Raw genomic sequence first — 17,704 nt, forward strand, 5'->3', positions numbered from 1 at the left:
CACTCTCCAGCCTCAGAGCCTGTTAGGTACATTACTGAATCTTCACAACCCTGCTGGGAAGTAGGGGGATGTTGTTATCCCCATTTTACAGATGAAGAGACTAATGCACAGAGGGTACAGTGAGATTTTGTTACTTCTAATGTCAGTGCATATGAGAATGAACAGGGCAAGGAACCTACAAAGGCTTGTGTGGGACAGAGATAACTAAGGGAGATGCCCTGGGAACTGAGAGGAGACATGAGGGGGACAAAAGAAGAAAATGGCAGGAGCCTACACATAGTCATTCAACAGACACTTCAAGGAAAGAACTGAGTGCCTGCAAAGTCCAGGGGGCACTTGTGGATTGCAGGGAGCTGGGAGTAAGCAAGCACCTTGTCATGTCTGGAAAGTTTGTTTTGATAATAGAACAGCAGCTTGTTAGCTTGTCAGGGCCCTTCATTCCACTCCTCTCTCTGTACTGAGGAGAGCTTGCTAACTATATGGGAGTCCTGCAAGGTCTCTGAGCCTATACTTGCCAGAGCCCAGAAACAGGGCACCGTTTGAGTTGGGGGTGGGGTATCTTAGACCTCTGCTCTTCTTGTCCCTGCCAGGGCCGCCCAGAGGATTCAGGGGGCCTGGGGCAAAGCAATTTCAGGGGCCCCTTCCATAAAAAAAGGTTGCAATACTATAGAATACTATATTCTCATGGGGGCCCCTGTGGGGCCCGGGGAAAATTGGCGCACTTGCTCCTTACCCATGAGCGGCCCTGGGAAAAATAAACATTTAAAAACCTGCTGCATCTTGGCACAAGCCCAGTTTTGAATTTCTTTTCAAGTCACCTTTACAAGGTATCACTGGTTCTCAGCATCAGCTAGTGCTAAAAGGCACTAAAGCTCATTAAAAGGGTTGGACAAATATTTTCCATCAAAACTTTTTTTGTATCGAAAACTAGGGGTTTTTAAAAAGCAGAAAAAGTCACGGACAATGTCTGCTTTCCTTCAAAATTTATTGTGGTTTTTTTAATTGAAAAGCTGAAATTAGTCTGCCAAAACCTGAACATGGTTTGGAGTTTCAGAAGTGTGTGGCCAAATATTTACTGCTTGCTGTGTTTGATTGTTTAAAGAAACAATAAAAAAATTCTGCTTAAAAAAATTCCAAAACTTTTGAACCACCTCAGCTTGTGACCAAACACCTGATCCCATCCAGTCAGAGATTTTTCTAGGTTTCTGATACTCTGCTGGCTTCCTTGACTCATATCTGTTTCCATAACGAGTTCATTTAGGTTAGAACATAAGAATGGCCATACTGGGTCAGACCAAAGGTCCATTCAGCCCAGTATCCTGTCTACCAACAGTGGCCAATGTCAGGTGCCCCAGAGGGAGTGAACCTAACAGGTAATGATCAAGTGATCTCACTCCTGCCATCCTTCTCCCCCTCTGACGAACAGAGGCTAGGGACACCATTCCTTACCCATCCTGGCTAATGGCCACTAATGGACTTAATCTCCATGAATTTATCTGTTTCCTAGAAACTGGCTCCATGGGGTCCCTCACAAACTGGAGATAGTTACTGGAGGTTTGTCTTAGTATAGCTTATGTACATACTCCATGAACTGAGCATTTGAGCTTGTTCCAGAATCTGGGATGAGCCTATGTTGTGAAAACTGAAATGCCCAAAATAGCACATGCATGTGAATGGACATAGAGTGCTAAAATTAAATTAACCCAAGGGTTCTCAAACTGGGGGTTGGGACCCCTTGGGGTCACATGGTTATTACTGGGAGTCGCTAGCTGTCAACCTCCACCTCAAACCCTCCTTTGCTTCCAGCATTTATAATAGTGTTAAATATATAAAAAAGTGTTTTTAATTTATAAGAATGGGGTCATACTCAGAGGTTTGCTATGTGAAAGGGATCACCAATACAAAAGTTTGAGAACTACTGAATTAAGCCCTCTGGAGCCTTGGGGAATGCAGGGGAGAGGGTCTCCCTTGGTAGGGTTGGGAAGGAGGTAGGTGGTGTAGGATATTGCTCTTCTCATGTGATCCCTCCCCCATGGCTCTCTTGGCTCTATCACTGTTAATCTAAAGTGGCAAATGAATCTGACATGAATCTCCCTATGGCACTGAAATTAAATGTAGACTATAATTTGGCATTTGAGAAGTGAAAGGGATGGTAGCCCTAAGGGAAAAGATAACAGCTTGGCTCTTTGTGTTAAATAGCTGTCTGCAAGCCTCAAACTGCTGAATGAGCTTTAGGGTAGGGAAGGCTGTGCCTCCCCAAACAGCCTGGCCCTGCCCCCTGTCTGACCCCCAACTGCCCCCCTCAGAATCCCTGACCTATCCTGATCCTTGTCCCCTGACTGCCCCCTATCCAACGACCCCGGCCCCCTTACCATGCTGCTTACCCCCGCCAGCCCCCTCTCCCGGAGCCTCAGCGTACCACGTCCAGAAGCGGCCCTGGACAGCGCTGCAGTGGCCTGGCTCCGGCAGGACCTGAGCTCGCAGCCCCACCCCCTTACCACGCAGCTCTGAGCGGGAGGAGCTCAGGTCCCACCTGAGCCACGCCGCTTTAGCTCTGTCCAGGGCTGCTCCTGGACACAGGGCACCAGGGCATGGGGGGAAGCCTCTGACATTCTCGTGGGGGCCCCTGTGGGGCCCGGTGCCTGGGGCAAATTCCCCACTTGTCCCCCCCCCGAGCGGCCCTGGTCCCTACACATTCATTTGGTGCTTGTTTTCTGTAACTGGTGAGTCTCTGGCTTACTGAAAAACAAAGAGCTGGTGATCAAACAACCCCTCTTTCTTCCCGCAGTGGATTTGCAGAGGAGAAAGAGACTAGTGCCTTGACCGGGTTTGCAAGATCAGAGGGAGTGGACTGGACTGGACCATTAGTCTGGTCTGACTGCACTTCCGAGAGAGCAGTATCCATCCTTCCACAGCTGGAACAAGCATAGATGCAATCTGGAACGTTATTGAGGGATGTTGGGGAAGAAATAAGGGTCTCCTATAGGGAGGGACCTCCCTCACCTTTCCAAGAGATGACTGTGCCTGTCACATGAACACACACATGCACAGCCAGGCACATGTACACACAACACACTCGCCTGTATTTGTTAAGTAGCTCTTGTCCTCAGCTAACTCAGAGCATTCCTTCCTCCAGATCACTCTTGTTTATCCTGCACAGTACAGTAAATGTCTGGGATGTAAACAGGAAAGTGATCCATTTCTTAAGCTGTGCAACTGTCTAAATTGGTTCTGTCATTGACTCGTGAACTCTCCTCTGCTGCAGCTCCAGTTCCCAGCCAGGCCCCAAACTGTGGCTGCTCTCTGTTGACTTTCTGCCTGCCAGTGTTTTAGATTCCCAAGGGTTCCTCAATTGTGACAGAATCAGTGCTGTTAAAATTAGACAGACTATTTCAGGATTTGAATGTGATGGAGGCATTTGAACAATCCCTTGTTGGCAGTGCAGCAGGGCGCAGTTTCCAAAGCTTGTAAGCCCTTGTAACTGTGTGAAGGTTAATTATGGAAACCCACTGCATCTGGGACAGTGTCCAGTGGAGTTTCTTACACTTGTCTCCATACTCTATCTGTGCTTGTGGCTGTTAATGTTTAGGAGGCTGGCTGATTGTATTGGGAATTACGTGAATAGACAAAATCAATTACTATGTATCAGTGTCGTGTGCCAAACCGTGGAGACTCAGATTCAAGTGTGGCTGGTCAATGCTACTGGGATACAGGATGTAAAAACTTGGCACATCTCTCCCATTCTAAAAAACTGCTGCTCACACCACATGTTTGTATGAGAAATGGGTTCAGAGCAAAACTCAGAGCTGGGTTTCCCAACCCTACGGTGGCTAGGGGTTAGAGCCTAGGGCAGGAGCTGTTTAGAGCATGGCTGGAAGCCTCTAGTGTTGGAATATCACTATTCACTTGCTTAATGTTACGTATCTTTGAGGGTCAGGGATGGAATAATTCCATTTCTTTGCTTCCTCTGCAAGTCTTGATGTGAGCAGGAGCCGTAGGAGCTGATTCCCCTCTCTCTTACACAGGTGTAAATCAAGAGTAACTCCATAGACCTCAGTAGAGTAACACTGGTGTGAGAGAGAGGAGAATCAGGCCTGCAGAATAGTATCACAGAATTATAGAAAATGAAACAGGAAAACACGGGGATGTTGTAAAAAAAAAGAAGTGGGCTGGGTTAACTAACCTGAGCTAAGCTCCACATTCCACCGATGAGAAGCGGGTGAACTCACCTTACCCAAGTTTTACCCACTACAGCACTACTGCTGAAAGACACCTATTTAAACAGTACGTACCCCATACCCAATGGCCAGCATGGGATTGTTCCTAATAGTGTGTTCTGCACTGCCTTTCTCCAGCTTAGTTTTCTAGATATATATTTATCATCAATACCAAGGAGAGAGATGAGTACATTCTACACTTAACAGGCCATATTCTGCTCTTCCTTACACCTGTGCAATTTGATTCTAGTGTCAAATTCAATGAGGTTGAAGCAGCATCAGTGAGAACAGAACAAGGCATCACGGGTAAGATTCATCCCTGCTGTAACTCCAGTACAGTTACAATAGGGATGGATCTGGCCCAATATGTTTAGCATAAGTAGGGATCTGAGTCCTACATGTAAAATTGCTATTTCAGAGCCCAGTCCTCTTAAGAAACAGATTTGTTCTCCATGGCCTAGTGAACACACCAGACTTTTCTGTCGGTTCCATGATAAATAGGAAGGCGTTTACGTTTACAGACTAGGGAGAGAAATTAAGTTCCACGTCTGCATATTTAACTTATTACGCAATAGTTTATTTTAAACCAGGATGGAAACAAAACCCACACCAAAGTGCTACACATGCTAACGCCAGAGCTGAGATGGAGTCTAATAGAAAGAGCCTGCATTCCCCCTAGCATCTGCCCAGCATCTTATTTCATAGCTTTCCATGATGGGCATCTTTGTGATGTGGTTTGTTTTTCACACACTAATTGCCTGAGTGAGACATTTTTTTACGGGGAATTTGGAAACTTGCTCTGAAATTCTGGATCCCTGGTTGTATTGTTTTGGTTTGGTTTTGAAGGGGAGGTGCGGAGTTGGAGCTCTGGGAAATGGTTTCCTAGGTGTAATTAAAATCTGCCTCCACTGTTTTGTGCCTTGCTGGTTTTAGACCTGCCCATGTTTTGTTGTACCCCACAGAGTTTTCTAGCTCTCTCTCTCTTACGAGGCTTAACTAAGCAATCATTAGTGGCTTGGGGTTTTCCACGGTCCCTTAAAACACCGAAGGAGAGATTCTGCCCCCTGCTCTGGCCCCTATTTGCCACTTTAGCTGGTGTTTAGGGGCCCTAAAGGTGCCCGAAGTGACTAGAGAAGAATTGCCTTAGTCCAAGCACAGCTTAGGCAAGGCCTGCACAATTAGTCCTGCACTTCTTTTCCTGTAAGAGCCAACGTAAAGTGCATGCTGGAGGTGGGGGTGGTGTCTCTATCACCCTGGCGCTACAGAGTTACAGTCGAGAGACTGCCCTGGTAGGCTGTTATAATTTTGAGCAACCTCTGTGGCTGTTCTAATTTCTGTGTGGGACACGTCGGCCTACAGCTGCCCAGAATCCAGAGGGGGCAAACGTATTTAAAGCCATCTTTGCCTCATTCTCCCCTTGGGTTTGCACCTTATGTGCTGCAACTCCAAAAGGTGTAGAACTGGTCCTTACATTTCACATTGCCTCTCCAAGAGAAGGCTGAAGGGCGGGGGCTGATCAGATTGCTCTGCACACTCAATATATTTTCTTTTTGCAATTCAAGTGCATGTGATTAGGATGATATCTTCTGTCATGGCCAACATGCCAAGGATTAAACTGAGAACCTCCAGAGCTAAATGGGTGAGCTACTACAGCTCATGCTAAATACCGAAGTTCTGTGACTGCGGATGCAACAGACTTGTATCCTCTACAGATCAGGCTCAGAGACCTATCGCACAGATTCGTCAGTGGGTTACATCAACATAAACAAAAAAAACCAAGCAGTCTGCATTACTGATAATCGCAGTGATTATGATGGAGTTTCTAAGGTCATTTATGTTGCATTTGAGGAGTAATTTCTGCACTTTCAGTAGTGAAACTAAAGTAAATTTCATGTTGTTTCTAATCAGTTTCCCTTTATGAATCTCATTCAGTAGCTTGGTGCTGTTGTGTTGGGGTTCCCAACATGGCTGCGGGGAAAATTAAAAATAAAACTTTTATTTTAATTGAAATGAAAAAGGTACCAAGAAAACACAAGCGGGGCTAAATCCTGGCATCTTCTTACACCATCTTTACATGTTGTTTGTTGTTTGTTGTTCATGTTGGATTCTCAGGAAAGCAGGAGGTGTCGGGGGAATGCTTTTATTTGACAATTCCATCAGCAACATGATGAATGAAACCTGACCCAGTGTCTGACTCAGAACTCTGGTCTCCATGTGTCTCTCTAGCCTGCTTCCTGTTGGGAACCACTGGAAGGCACTGTGCCAGAGTTCAGCCCGAACAGTATGCAAAATAAAAAGAGATCCTACATCGAGAAGTCTAGGATATGGATTCATAGAAAATGGGGCACATTGGGAATAATAGAAATGGGGTACTTTGCATGACTTTTTCTCTTTTAAATCATAACCTCATTTCTTCTGGGTCTTGTGGAAGAAGTGGATATTTTAGAGAGACTGGAAGAGAGGGGTGTTGGGTTGGTGAGCTGGGATGGGAAGGGTATTTACTCAGGCAGTAATGGCTTTCTTGAAGTCCAGTGGGAGTATTCTGGTTTTACACTGGTATAATGTAGAGAAGAATTTGCCCCGTTTTGGACCTCCGCTGGTGACAGTGGGCTGCTCAGCTGATCATAATTTCCAGGCCCTTGCGGAGCTTGTGATGTGTGGGTGAGAGAGAAATCTGGCTGGAAAGTTCACAGGCAGTCTCACAATCTTTGTTGATGCTGCAGCACGCACATCTGTAACATCTCTGTGGGTGCTGCTGTGATGTTGTTTTCCTTTGGTCTGGAGTTTGGAATCCAGTTGGGTTATTGTCATAACTATTGTTCTACCCAGTCTTCTTGTGGCTCGGAAAGATCTTTTTCAGGATTTCTGTGGGAAAGTACTTTTCATGGAAAGGGTGGGAGGGAAAGAGGAAACCAACCTTGGTCTCTTGGCCTGAACAGAAACACTTTGAAACCTTTTTGGTGCTGGGGCTGGTGGTGGTGGTGAGCTTACCATGGTGGTTAGGCTGTGATCCCTACGTTCCCAGTGCAGTGGATCTTGGGAACCCATTTTTAGAGGAACTGTTTAGAGGAAAACAAAGGCGTCACCATTGCAGGGAAAACCGTTTAAAAGGCAGAGAGCTCCGTTCCGACAAGCAAGAGAAAAGTCAGATTTCCCCCTCTTCCCCCTCCTCCATCCAGTGCCATTTGGACTGACTCCAGTACAAGGGAAGGAAATGTCGCTCTCTGACTTCACGTTTCCACTGGTGATGTGAAGTACAGTTCATTTGGATCCCAGATCTGCCAAGTGAACGCATGTCATTCTCTGCCTTTCTGGAGGGGCAGGTCGGAGCCCTCCTCTGTCTGCTGAGAATCCTTTGATTCCACATCCTTTCCTTCTCCCGCCATCTGCCTCTGTTTCAGCTTGAATAGTCTTTGAAGGAAACACCATAGTGTGGCTGTTTTTGCTCCTGCAAGTCCCAGAGGTTGCATGGATGGTTGATCAGACCTGCTCGGCGTCAGTTCTGTAATGCTGTTCAATCTGTCTACTATAAGGGGTAAGCTCAGCACAGAAGTGTGTGCTAAAAAAGGATCACAATACTCCCTTTGTGGCTCCTGTTTGTTTCTTGGCTTTTCTCTTTGGAAGTATTCGCAGCCCGGTCAGTTCTGTTTTTAAAAAAAATAAAGATCCATGGTCTTGTTTGGTGACCAGCATGGACTTTGGAGGGTCTCAGTCTAGTTTTTGGTAGATAGGTATTACCATCACAAAAACTGCCACTTTTATTGGCCTTCTTAATGGGCCGCAGAGACTAGACTAAACTCCCCTTTCATTTCTAGTAGGGGTCCCTTTCAGGTCAGAGTAAGGCATGTTGGGTGACAAGGTGTGTGTGAGGTTCTGCGGATAGAAGAGAGATTCATTCTCCAGGGCTGTCAGCCTGGTGACTTTGATTTGACAGAAGATAATGGAGCATGGGTATTTTCCTGCATCCGAGTTACAACATTCACATTTTAAAAAAGCATTCCCCCTGCAATGGAAGGAGGTGAAATGTCTTTTATTTTGCAATTCTGGATGGGATGTGCAGTCGGGCAGGCGAGGGTTCATGTTGATAGGGTCTTTGGAGCATGATCTGTGTTTAACTGGGAATGACCTGATGGCTTTCCTCCCAATGCTTGTGCTCAGCTAAGCACGGTGCCCTTAGGTTGCCAGTAAATGTTTTCTCCTTTTTAAACAGGACATAAAATACTGATTGACTCTCCTCCCTAAGATCTGGAAATACCTCCAGTGCAAGAAGGGGGAGCAGAAGTCACACCGGATGGTCCTTCTGAGTGATCAGAAAACAGTGATCCCTTCTATCAGGCGTCTCTGAGCTCTTCATAGTTTGCATATGGTGCACTTTGCTCTGTGCTGCTGTTCTAAGCCTCCTGTGTTATACAGTTTTCGACTGCGTGCTGTGGGTTGGAGAAGACAAACACACACATATGTGCACATTTTCCAAAGTAACTTTCCCTGAATTAAAATGACAACTACTTTCTAGAGTAACTTAACTTTAATTCAAATGACAGCTGGACCTGAGTGCCAAAATTTAGATCTGGATTTACATTTTTGGATTTTGACTCTTTTCAGAATTCAAGTGGATTCAGACCCAGGGTTTTGGTTTGGCCCAATGTAGAGTTAAGGGCAGCTGCAAAATTTGGATCCAGATCTAGAATGATATTCCAAACCTTCTTTCCCAAAGCCCTGAGGCATTTCGTCCCAGGTTTTAGCTCAGTCCTATCTCTAAATGAAATATTTATTTTGTGCTTTTTTTCCACTGCTCTCTAATAAATGTATTGAGTGCTCCTGACAGGGGCTGTTGATGTCATTGGAGGTGCTTCCTTCCAAGATGCTCTTGCCTGAGCCGGCCATAGGTCCATCTATAGGACAGCAGAGCTGCTGTTAAGGGGAAAGTGGGCAAGGAAGAATCTGTGTGAATTTACATTAGGATTTTCTCGTAAAATAAGTTGGTCATGATCATAAACGTTAATCTTGCCCAGCCCAGTCTGATGACTGCTGACATCAGACAACAACTTCCCTTAGCTGCATGGGATTGTGGCTGACAACCTCAGGTTCTGAAAGTTCTAGAAATTTCCTAGAAAACGAAGCGTTGGCTGTTATGTTGGCTCCCCCAGGGGATTTTCAAGCCACGTATAAGCAAATACCCGTAGCACTGTCAGTAATTCAGAGCTGGGCCCCTTACTAAGTTTTGCAAGAACCTCATTGCTGTCCTGATTTCTGTTTCACAAACACTCTGGCTGGTTGCAGGCAGTCCTCTGAGTTATTGCCCTGTGGCCTAATTCTCATGTTTGCTGAGTGCTCTGAATTCCCATGAAAGTCAATGGGGGCTGTGAAAATCAGACCACAAGGCAATAGGCTAGAGCAGGGGTCTAGAGATCAGAGTTCATACCCCTCAGACATCATAATAGAGAGAGCTTGATTCTGTGCCCCTTGCTCATATTAAGTAGCACTTAATTTCATGACTAGTCCCATTGATTCCAGTGGGGCTGCTAACTTAGTATGGTCTTAGACTTTCGTAGTAGAAGCCTGCAGGGGGCCTGTTAAGTGATTAACCCCCAAACTTTTATGAACCTAACTTATTTTTTAAAGATTCTTACTTTCTCCTGGCAAAGTGTCACTCAGATCAGTGAGTTTAGAAATGAAATATTTCAGTAGGAGATTAAAAGCATTGCTTGTGGTCAAATTGCAACTCCATAGTCTGTTCCATACCCTCTCTGTGCTGATGCTAAGGGAGAATGAGTCCTATTATAGGATGGGAGAAGGAGACTGCATTTCTGCAGCACAGAAATGGGAACAAAGGGTGAAGAGGGGCCAGTGCCCCTCTCATCAAGTGCATTACTCTAATGCTAAAGGAGAATAGATCCTAGAATGGAATCCATGACAGCTCCATTTGGGTTGTGCTGTCAGGGGTCCTGATGCGGTCTCCTTCTAACCACTCCTATCCCATGCATAGGTCCTAACCCATGCTTGTTGAGTGAATGCTGCCAAAGGGAGATTTGTAGGTTTTACACATCCCATTTCATGTAAATATATTTACTTTGGCTGGAGTGCATTTAAAAATGGGTGCAGGCCACGAAGTTTGGATCCAGATGTGGTTCTAAAGTTCAGAAGCTCGGGAGTGTTTGGACTGGCCCAGACCCTAGTACACGTACATACTTTGGAGATAATGAAGTTGAGATCCTCAAACTAGTTCATTTGCTTTTGTTTCAGAAGTCGAGGCCAAGAAAGCTTGTGACTGGCTGCGTGCAGCAGGATTTCCTCAGTATGCACAGCTTTATGAAGGTAAGTTTACCCTTTCCTGCCTTCTCTGGGTTGGGGGAGCACTGGGGGGAGAGAAAGTACTCTCATTTCTCTAAGAGCAGGCCTTTGAAAACAGCACTGCACCAAGTGTAGAAAGGATGCCAGTCCCACCATCCACCAGTTTGGGGTTCTAGTCCTGAGCTTCCTTAGCCAAGAGGAGCTGAGAGAACCTGTGAGACAGTACTTAACTCCCAGGAAGAGAGATGACCCCCAGCACTCTCTGGCCAGTGCTCGAAGCAGTGTTGATGAGCTCCAGGTATTGTCAGCCTTGTGTGGATGGAAAGAGAGGGAAACTGAGAGAAAAGCCAGAGGGTCATCCTGTTCCTCATCAGGATGGGTTCTGCAGAGTGAGACTGAGTGTAGTTGTTTGTTCAAGACTGGAGACGGGTCTGAACAGCAGCCTTCTTCCTATGTGATCAGAGATGGCTGCTACCTGAGCAGTGGCTGCTGTACTTTTGTTGTCACTGTGGTAGTGAGTGTCTGATTTTGTGCTCTGATCAATGACAGCGGTGTCCCTGGCAACTGCTTAAGGTCTTGGCTAGCTGGAGCCTGGGATGGGGAGTAGACTGGATGGTATGGTATGCTCAGATCATGGAGCTATTCATTCCAGGCCTCCCCTATTCTTTCCAGTTTGGAAGACCCAAAAATACCTGACGTGTGTGTGTCTTAACTAGCTGCAGATGGTGACTACAAGGGAAGCTCTCAGAGCACAGGAGCCAGCCTGAAATGCTGGGGAAGAGGAAGAGATGGAGGGGGCAGTTTGCTAATTGTCTGATTATCTGTTACAACTTTAAGCCTTCCGACTTGATAAAGTCCTGGAGAACTAGTCTTGTTATCGATCTTTCTGCATTCCTAAACCACTGCCCTTCAGGCAGCACCACTAGAAAGTTCCCAGGATGCCTGACCAGGCCAGGAGGGAGACAGGTTTGCATAGATGACAGTGCTGGTAGGTATTTTAATAAGCTCTTGCTGGAGGTTGTGATGCATGTACTGCTGAACTGGTCATGGCACAGGAGTGAGAATGAACATTTCTTTCTCACTCTGCTTAACTGTCTTTGCTGGCAATTGCCATTCCCCCACTCAGTATGCAGGAGCCAGGTTTATGCACTCCCAGAGTATAGCACCTCCGTGCTGGGAGCTGCATTTCTCTCTTGCGAGGTCCCAGAAGGAAGGATGTTTTAGGAGAGGCAGCTGGATGAATCCCACTGACTTTCTCATGCGTTGTGTTTTTCTCAGGGCTTGTCTTCACGTACATTGTGGCAGTGATGCAGCTCCACTGGTGCAGCTGTGCTGCTGTAGCGCTTAGGGAAGACACTACCTATGCCAAAAGGAGAGCTGCTCCCGTCGGCATAGTTAATCCACCTCCCTGGGGGGCAGTAGCTACATGGATGGGAGAAACTCTCCTGTCGACAAAGCGCTGTCTACACCCAGGAGTTTGGTCAGTAGAACTATGTCACTCTGGGGTGAGGGTTTTACACATCCCCGGTAGCTATACTGACATACATTTGTAGTGAAGACCAGGGCTCGCAAACCCCGTCTGCCAATAAACCCTTGCAGAGTGTGTTTCTGGACCCAGCTTTGTTTACTTCAAACACATAGTGAAGGCCAGTAGTCCCCATGGAAGTTGGAAAATCACAGCTTTGGCTCAGCTTAGCCCGAGGAAGGAGGAGGCTAGAACAATAGCTGGAAGCCTGGCCTCCAGGCAATGTGCAAAGCCAGCTATTGTTCAGCTGGGACATTTCCACTTGCCCCCTCCCAGCAACATAAGCACACAAAGCAAGATATCCCTTCCTTGCTGATAGCTTTACAGGCTGCCTCTTTGTTTCTAGTTTCTATTTTAGGGGTGACCTCAATGTGCGTCCAAGTGTAAAGACTGACCAGATTTCTGGAGTCTAGGCCCAGATCTGATTGCCTGGGGGTTGATTACAGCTCATGCTCAGGGAGACAGGAATTGGGTTCTAGACACTGGAGTCTGTTAAGAAACAGTCCAAAGTCAGTGCTGGTCTAACAAAGCCTTCTACATCCTTCTGCAGCTTCTCTCTGCTTTCTTCTCTCTTGACTTCTTCCTGCTCCCTGTGGACTCAGCATTCCCTTCATCCCTCTGTTGCAACCTGCAGTGGACAGCTTCAGTTACAACTAGGCGTCTGCCCTCGCTAATAGAGTAACAAGTATATATGTATGTCCCCAGCAGAGCTCCCTAGACGGGGGAAAGGAGCAGAAAATTCCATGTGGTTTGCTAAGTACCTTGCTATGCAGATCTAATCTACCTGGAAGCCTTGTGGATACTACAGCGGTGATGTGCGTTATGGAAGACCCTATGATAGATGGATGCTAGTAATAGCTATGTTTAAAGACATGACTATTCTAAGCATGTGCTAGCTTCACTCCTTCCCCAGCCCCTGCCCAAATGCCAGCCAACGTCTCTGTCCTCCAAGACTTGACTCATGACTTTTGGGTCAGGTCTGGGGGAGGCTGAGTGAGGTCCCGGAACAGCCATGCTGCTGTGCACATTCCAGACCGCTTGCTTGACACAGGCCTGGTGAGTTAGCAGAGGGAGAGTGTCTGCCTGAGAGAGTTTGCAGCACTGCTAATGAAGTCTCCCTACCCTGGCCCTTGTCACTGCTCTCCTCTTTTCCTTCCTGTGGGTACAGATGTAAATTTTTCTTTTGAGCCAAAGCTGTGGGCGCTTCGAATGCCGATGAAAGAGATTCAAAGCAGCCACTTTCAGCTGGCTGCAGAGGAAGCCCTGATGTGTCACATCACTGCCATGGCCACTGGATGTAAAACAATTGGCTTTTCTCCAGAAAACAGGGGACTTATTGTTTGGGTTAGGTCTAGATTTGGAGCATTGAAAACATTGTGAGCAGTGGATTTTCAGAGAGTGCAACTCTACCGTCTGATCCACTCATGCTTGGCTCCAAAAGTGGGTTGTTTGGTAGTGGGCTGAAAGGCTTAACAGATGATTTTTGGGATTCTGCCACACTCCAAAAAACGGCATGAGTCCAGATCCATGTCTCCCCCACTCCTGACAGTGGTGCTCCAGAGGCAGGTGTTTTTAGTAAGATTGGTCTTTTCTGCGTATTCGAGAGAGTGTGTGATCTAACAGTTAGAGGGAGTCAGGTGTTCGAACTTCTGTCTCCAACTCTGCCACGGATATACTGTTGGACCCTGGGCAAGTCATTTAGCAGGGATCATCATACCCCCACTGGTCAAGCAGTGAGAGATCCTTGCATGAAAGAGGAGAGAGACGTGCATAGTGTTGTGGTTATCATCACTGTCTGAAACTAGTTCAGGAACATCAATGATTCCTGCCCTGAGGTGGAATAACTTGCTGTCTTGCAGCTTCCTCCCTTGGGAAGCCACTGGGGAGGGGGTCAGTTACATGTGCTCTTACACATACTATGTACCTGCTAATTTAAAGCTCCCAATGAAAACCTAAGCATTCAGGAACATGTGGGCCAAATGAATTAAGCACAAAGTGGCTGTTTGAAGAGGGAAATAATAGAGTGAGTAACCCATCCCCCTCACCCTTTCCTGGTGACTACTTCTCCCCTCTGCTTTCCTCCTTCAGGTACTTTCAGAAAGCTGGCCAAGTGCCAAAGGGGACGTCGGCCCTTGTGCAGGGAGAGGTTTACCTTCTGCAGTGCTAGCACTCTCCACTTCCGTGGGTGGGACTGCAGCCTGCGGTCCGGATGTGGCAAGGTGTGGGAGAGAGGTGCTTACCCATGCGGGCTGTATAGGGCACTGAGTGCAGGCTGTGTGTGTGTTTGTGAATAGGCTGATCTGTCAATACAATTGGATGGGACAGTTTAAAAAAATGGAAAGTGTTTCCCCAGGAGGCGCACTCGGCTCCACGCAGCATATGCCAGGGTCATTTAACAATGGGGTATTTATCTGGCAGGGAGGAAACTGTCTGTCTGCGAACAAGCAGGTGAGATAGGCAGCTGCTGAGTAATGGGGTTTACAATTCTTAGCCTGCTTTGGTTTATTTCCCTGGAGCTGCCCTCCCATTTTCTGGGTGCTTTGTTTCTCCCTCTCAGCCCATCTCCACTGTTTAACACAGTGGTCTCCAACCTTTTTCATCTGGTGGGCGCCAAATGACGAGCCACGGAGGACCGTGGCGGCGGACAAGCATCCACCAAAATGCCATCGACAAGCAGCGTCACCCAGAGGCGTTGCCGCCGAATTTTGGAGGCATTTTGACAGCGATGCCTCTGAATGACACTGTTTGTCGGGGGCAAGCAGCATCATCCAGAGGCGTTGCTGCCAAATTTCGGTGGCATTATGGCGGCTGCTTGTCCACCGGCTAGTACACAGGCGCACTTAGATGTCCCAGTGGGCGCCATGGCACCCGCGGGCACTGCGTTGGGGACCCCTGGTCTAACACATCCTTTTCATCTCTGCATTTCTCTGGTGCCCATCACCATGGCAGCTAGGCACCACTGAGTCTCCCCTCTTCCACCTCTGGGTCTCTCCCTCTTTTTTCTTCTCTGGCTGCCTACAAGAGCTGCCAAATGTGAAGCCGCAAGTTGTCCCTTCAGTGGGGAATGTCTGACCAGCCTCCTTCCTGCGCTGTTGGAGTGGGACCCTTGAGCCCTTCCCCTCAGGAGCTTCCCCTTGACAGTTCAGAGCTGTTCATAGAGCAGTGATATAGTGCTCACTGTCTTCTGGGAAGGATGATGTTGCTCCTCCCTCCTGCTCTACTATCCCAGGAAGTGTCCAGAGGTTGTCCCATGGCCAAGCTGCACCACGTGGCATGCAGATGCACTGCCCGAGCGTTAATCATATCTTTCACCTGTTGCTCATAGTCTTCATGGCTGGGGTTCAGAAGCCTCCCACCCTCCTTCCTTCTGTGGCTTTCCCATTTTCCTCCCTGCTTCTCCCTTCTCCAGGTCACACCACTCCTCCTCTCCCTCCCTTCCCCGATATGCCCACTTTGTCTCCTGGTAGAGCTGCTGATTCAACTTGTGACTATAAATCTCCTCTTCCTCTTCTCCTCCTCAGACTCGCTGTTCCCTATTGACATCGTATCTGTGAAGAAAGACCACAGCTTTCTGGACCAGGATTCCCTCAAATCCCTTTGCAGGTAAAACTTCCCACAAACCAAACTAACCTCTGCAAAGAAGGGAGGAACTGTGGGGCCCTCTCTCTCTGCTGCCCTGTTCTATGTTGTGCCAGCCCCAGCGCTAATCCTCTGAGAGCCTTCTGAGATCCCCCGGGAAAGTAACATAGATTGGAGACAGCATAGGCTAGTGGGGCTCAGGAGACCTAGGTTCTAATCCTGTCTCCGACACTGACTTGCTGTAGTCACTCAGTCACTTTCAGCCTCACTTTCTCCATTTGTACAACAGGGTGTTGGGATGCTTTACTCATTCAGACGTAATACGCTTTGAGCTCCTTGGATGGAAGGTGCTAGAGCCATGTATTGTGTTATTTACACACACCTCAAGCTTTGAACAGTAGACACATCTTCCAAAAATCCCCTTTCTAGATGTATCTTGTGTGTTTGTCTGTTTTAACTTTTTGCCTGTGCAATCCCAGTCCCTTGTGGTTGTGTTTCCAAGTGAAGCAGGTGCTACATACAGAAAGTCTGGCCATCGACTATCCATCCCAAAAGGATGTGGTTGGGGTGAGCATTTCCGAGTCGGGCCATGTCTCTCAGTTTTAGCTGGACTTTATGGGACTTGGGAATTGGCACAAGTATTGGTACAAGAATTGTTACAAGGAACACTCACTCATAAGGACTTGTAGTCCCCTCTCTTTCCTATCCTGCCCAGATCTGCAGAGAGGAGCAGAAATTACACCAAGTCCGCTGAGGTGAAAGATAAGGGTGGGCACAGAAGTTAACCAAAGATCTCAGACTTTTCTAGAAGATTCCACTTGGGTTGGGATGTAAAAATGGGCAAAGGTTCTAGGAGGGACTTGTTCTGTGTCTGAACCATCTGCCCTTTCTCTACTCTTTTACCATTAGCTTCTGCATAGTTCTCCCTGTGTATATAGGATCCAGAAAGAAGTGAAGCACTTTCCCATTTTTCCGATCTAGGTTATACTGATGGCGCTTTGTCACTTCTCTGACAGCTGAAGAGTATTTGAAAATCCTCTCTCCAGGCTTCAGAGCGGGGATTTTGTTTCTTGTTGTTCTGCTTAGGCTGGATTCACGACGGGGCTGCTTGTGCCGGAAACGCCATCTGGGAGCAGAATTTCACTTGGGTGACTTGGGCCTGTCACGTGTGAATAAAAGAAAACGCTCAAAGGGTGATTTACTGAGCTTTTGAAAAATAAAAGATGCTACATGACTATTAGACAGTCAGCTCCCTTACAGCGGTTTGTGAAGAATTGGATACTCGGCAGTGGATCCTGGAGTGGTGCATTTGTTCTGTGGTAGTGGATTCTCTGCAGTTGATTCTTTGTTTAGCATGTAATCTGCTCCACCTTGCTTTTTACTATGGGCTGTGAATTCCTTTCCCAGACCTGAAGAGGAGCTCTGTGTGGCTTGAAGCTTGTCTCTCTCACCAACAGAAATTGGTCCAATATGTCTCTCTTGGGTTTTATACTTGTAGATTAATTTTCTTTCGTGGAATAAACAGTTGTCTGGTTGCTCTGAGTAAGGATTTCCTTTTGAAGAAGTGATTGTCTGGAAGTGTCAGTACAGTTCACATGATTAACATAGTCATCCCAAATGCATGGGAGGAGAAATTATAGAGTCCTTTGCACCAAAACACATTCTCTCTTTATACCAGCAGGGTTGAAAAGAGAACCACTAGATTCTGTACACAGATTTTTGGGGAGAGGAGGTGGCCTGGTCCCTAGGGTGGACGCTGTTAATACCACAGTCATGACCAAGGGGGGATACTTAATAGAGAGGAGCTGTCAGATCCCCTGTGGTTTGTGACAATAAATGCCTAGTCCAGTCCGAGACTCTGGATGATCCAGGATTTTTAGCTCCCATGTTTAGGGTTCCCATACTCCTCTCCATAGCTAAGTCCCTGCAGTGACTCTGTAGCTGAGAGGTTGGGTGGCTATTTACTATGATAAGTGCCCTTCTTGCTCACAGGAGCAATGGAAACATCTCTGCTAGGCTTTTACCATAAAGAGGCTGTTGTAATGTTGTGATTCCTGTTGGTGGATCAGAGCTACTTCTCTTTGCTGGGGCG

General features: G+C 47.1%; 1 protein-coding gene across 15 annotated transcripts in view; it reads left to right on the plus strand.

Moving 5' to 3' along the window:
• STARD8 (StAR related lipid transfer domain containing 8) overlaps positions 1–17,704 on the plus strand; it is a 149,473-nt gene that overhangs the window by 107,508 nt on the left and 24,261 nt on the right. For 11 of the 15 annotated variants that reach the window (XM_050964590.1, XM_050964589.1, XM_050964588.1 and 8 more), the window contains 2 exons: positions 10,461–10,532; positions 15,555–15,636. In XM_050964590.1, coding sequence (XP_050820547.1) covers positions 10,461–10,532; positions 15,555–15,636 — 154 coding nt within the window. Of the gene's footprint in view, positions 1–7,505; positions 7,753–10,460; positions 10,533–15,554; positions 15,637–17,704 lie in introns of those variants that run through there. The other 4 variants (XM_050964599.1, XM_050964597.1, XM_050964598.1 and 1 more) reach the window with 2 other exon arrangements.

The sequence above is a fragment of the Gopherus flavomarginatus genome, chromosome 8, assembly GCF_025201925.1.
Source record: "Gopherus flavomarginatus isolate rGopFla2 chromosome 8, rGopFla2.mat.asm, whole genome shotgun sequence".
Taxonomy (NCBI): Eukaryota; Metazoa; Chordata; order Testudines; family Testudinidae; genus Gopherus; species Gopherus flavomarginatus.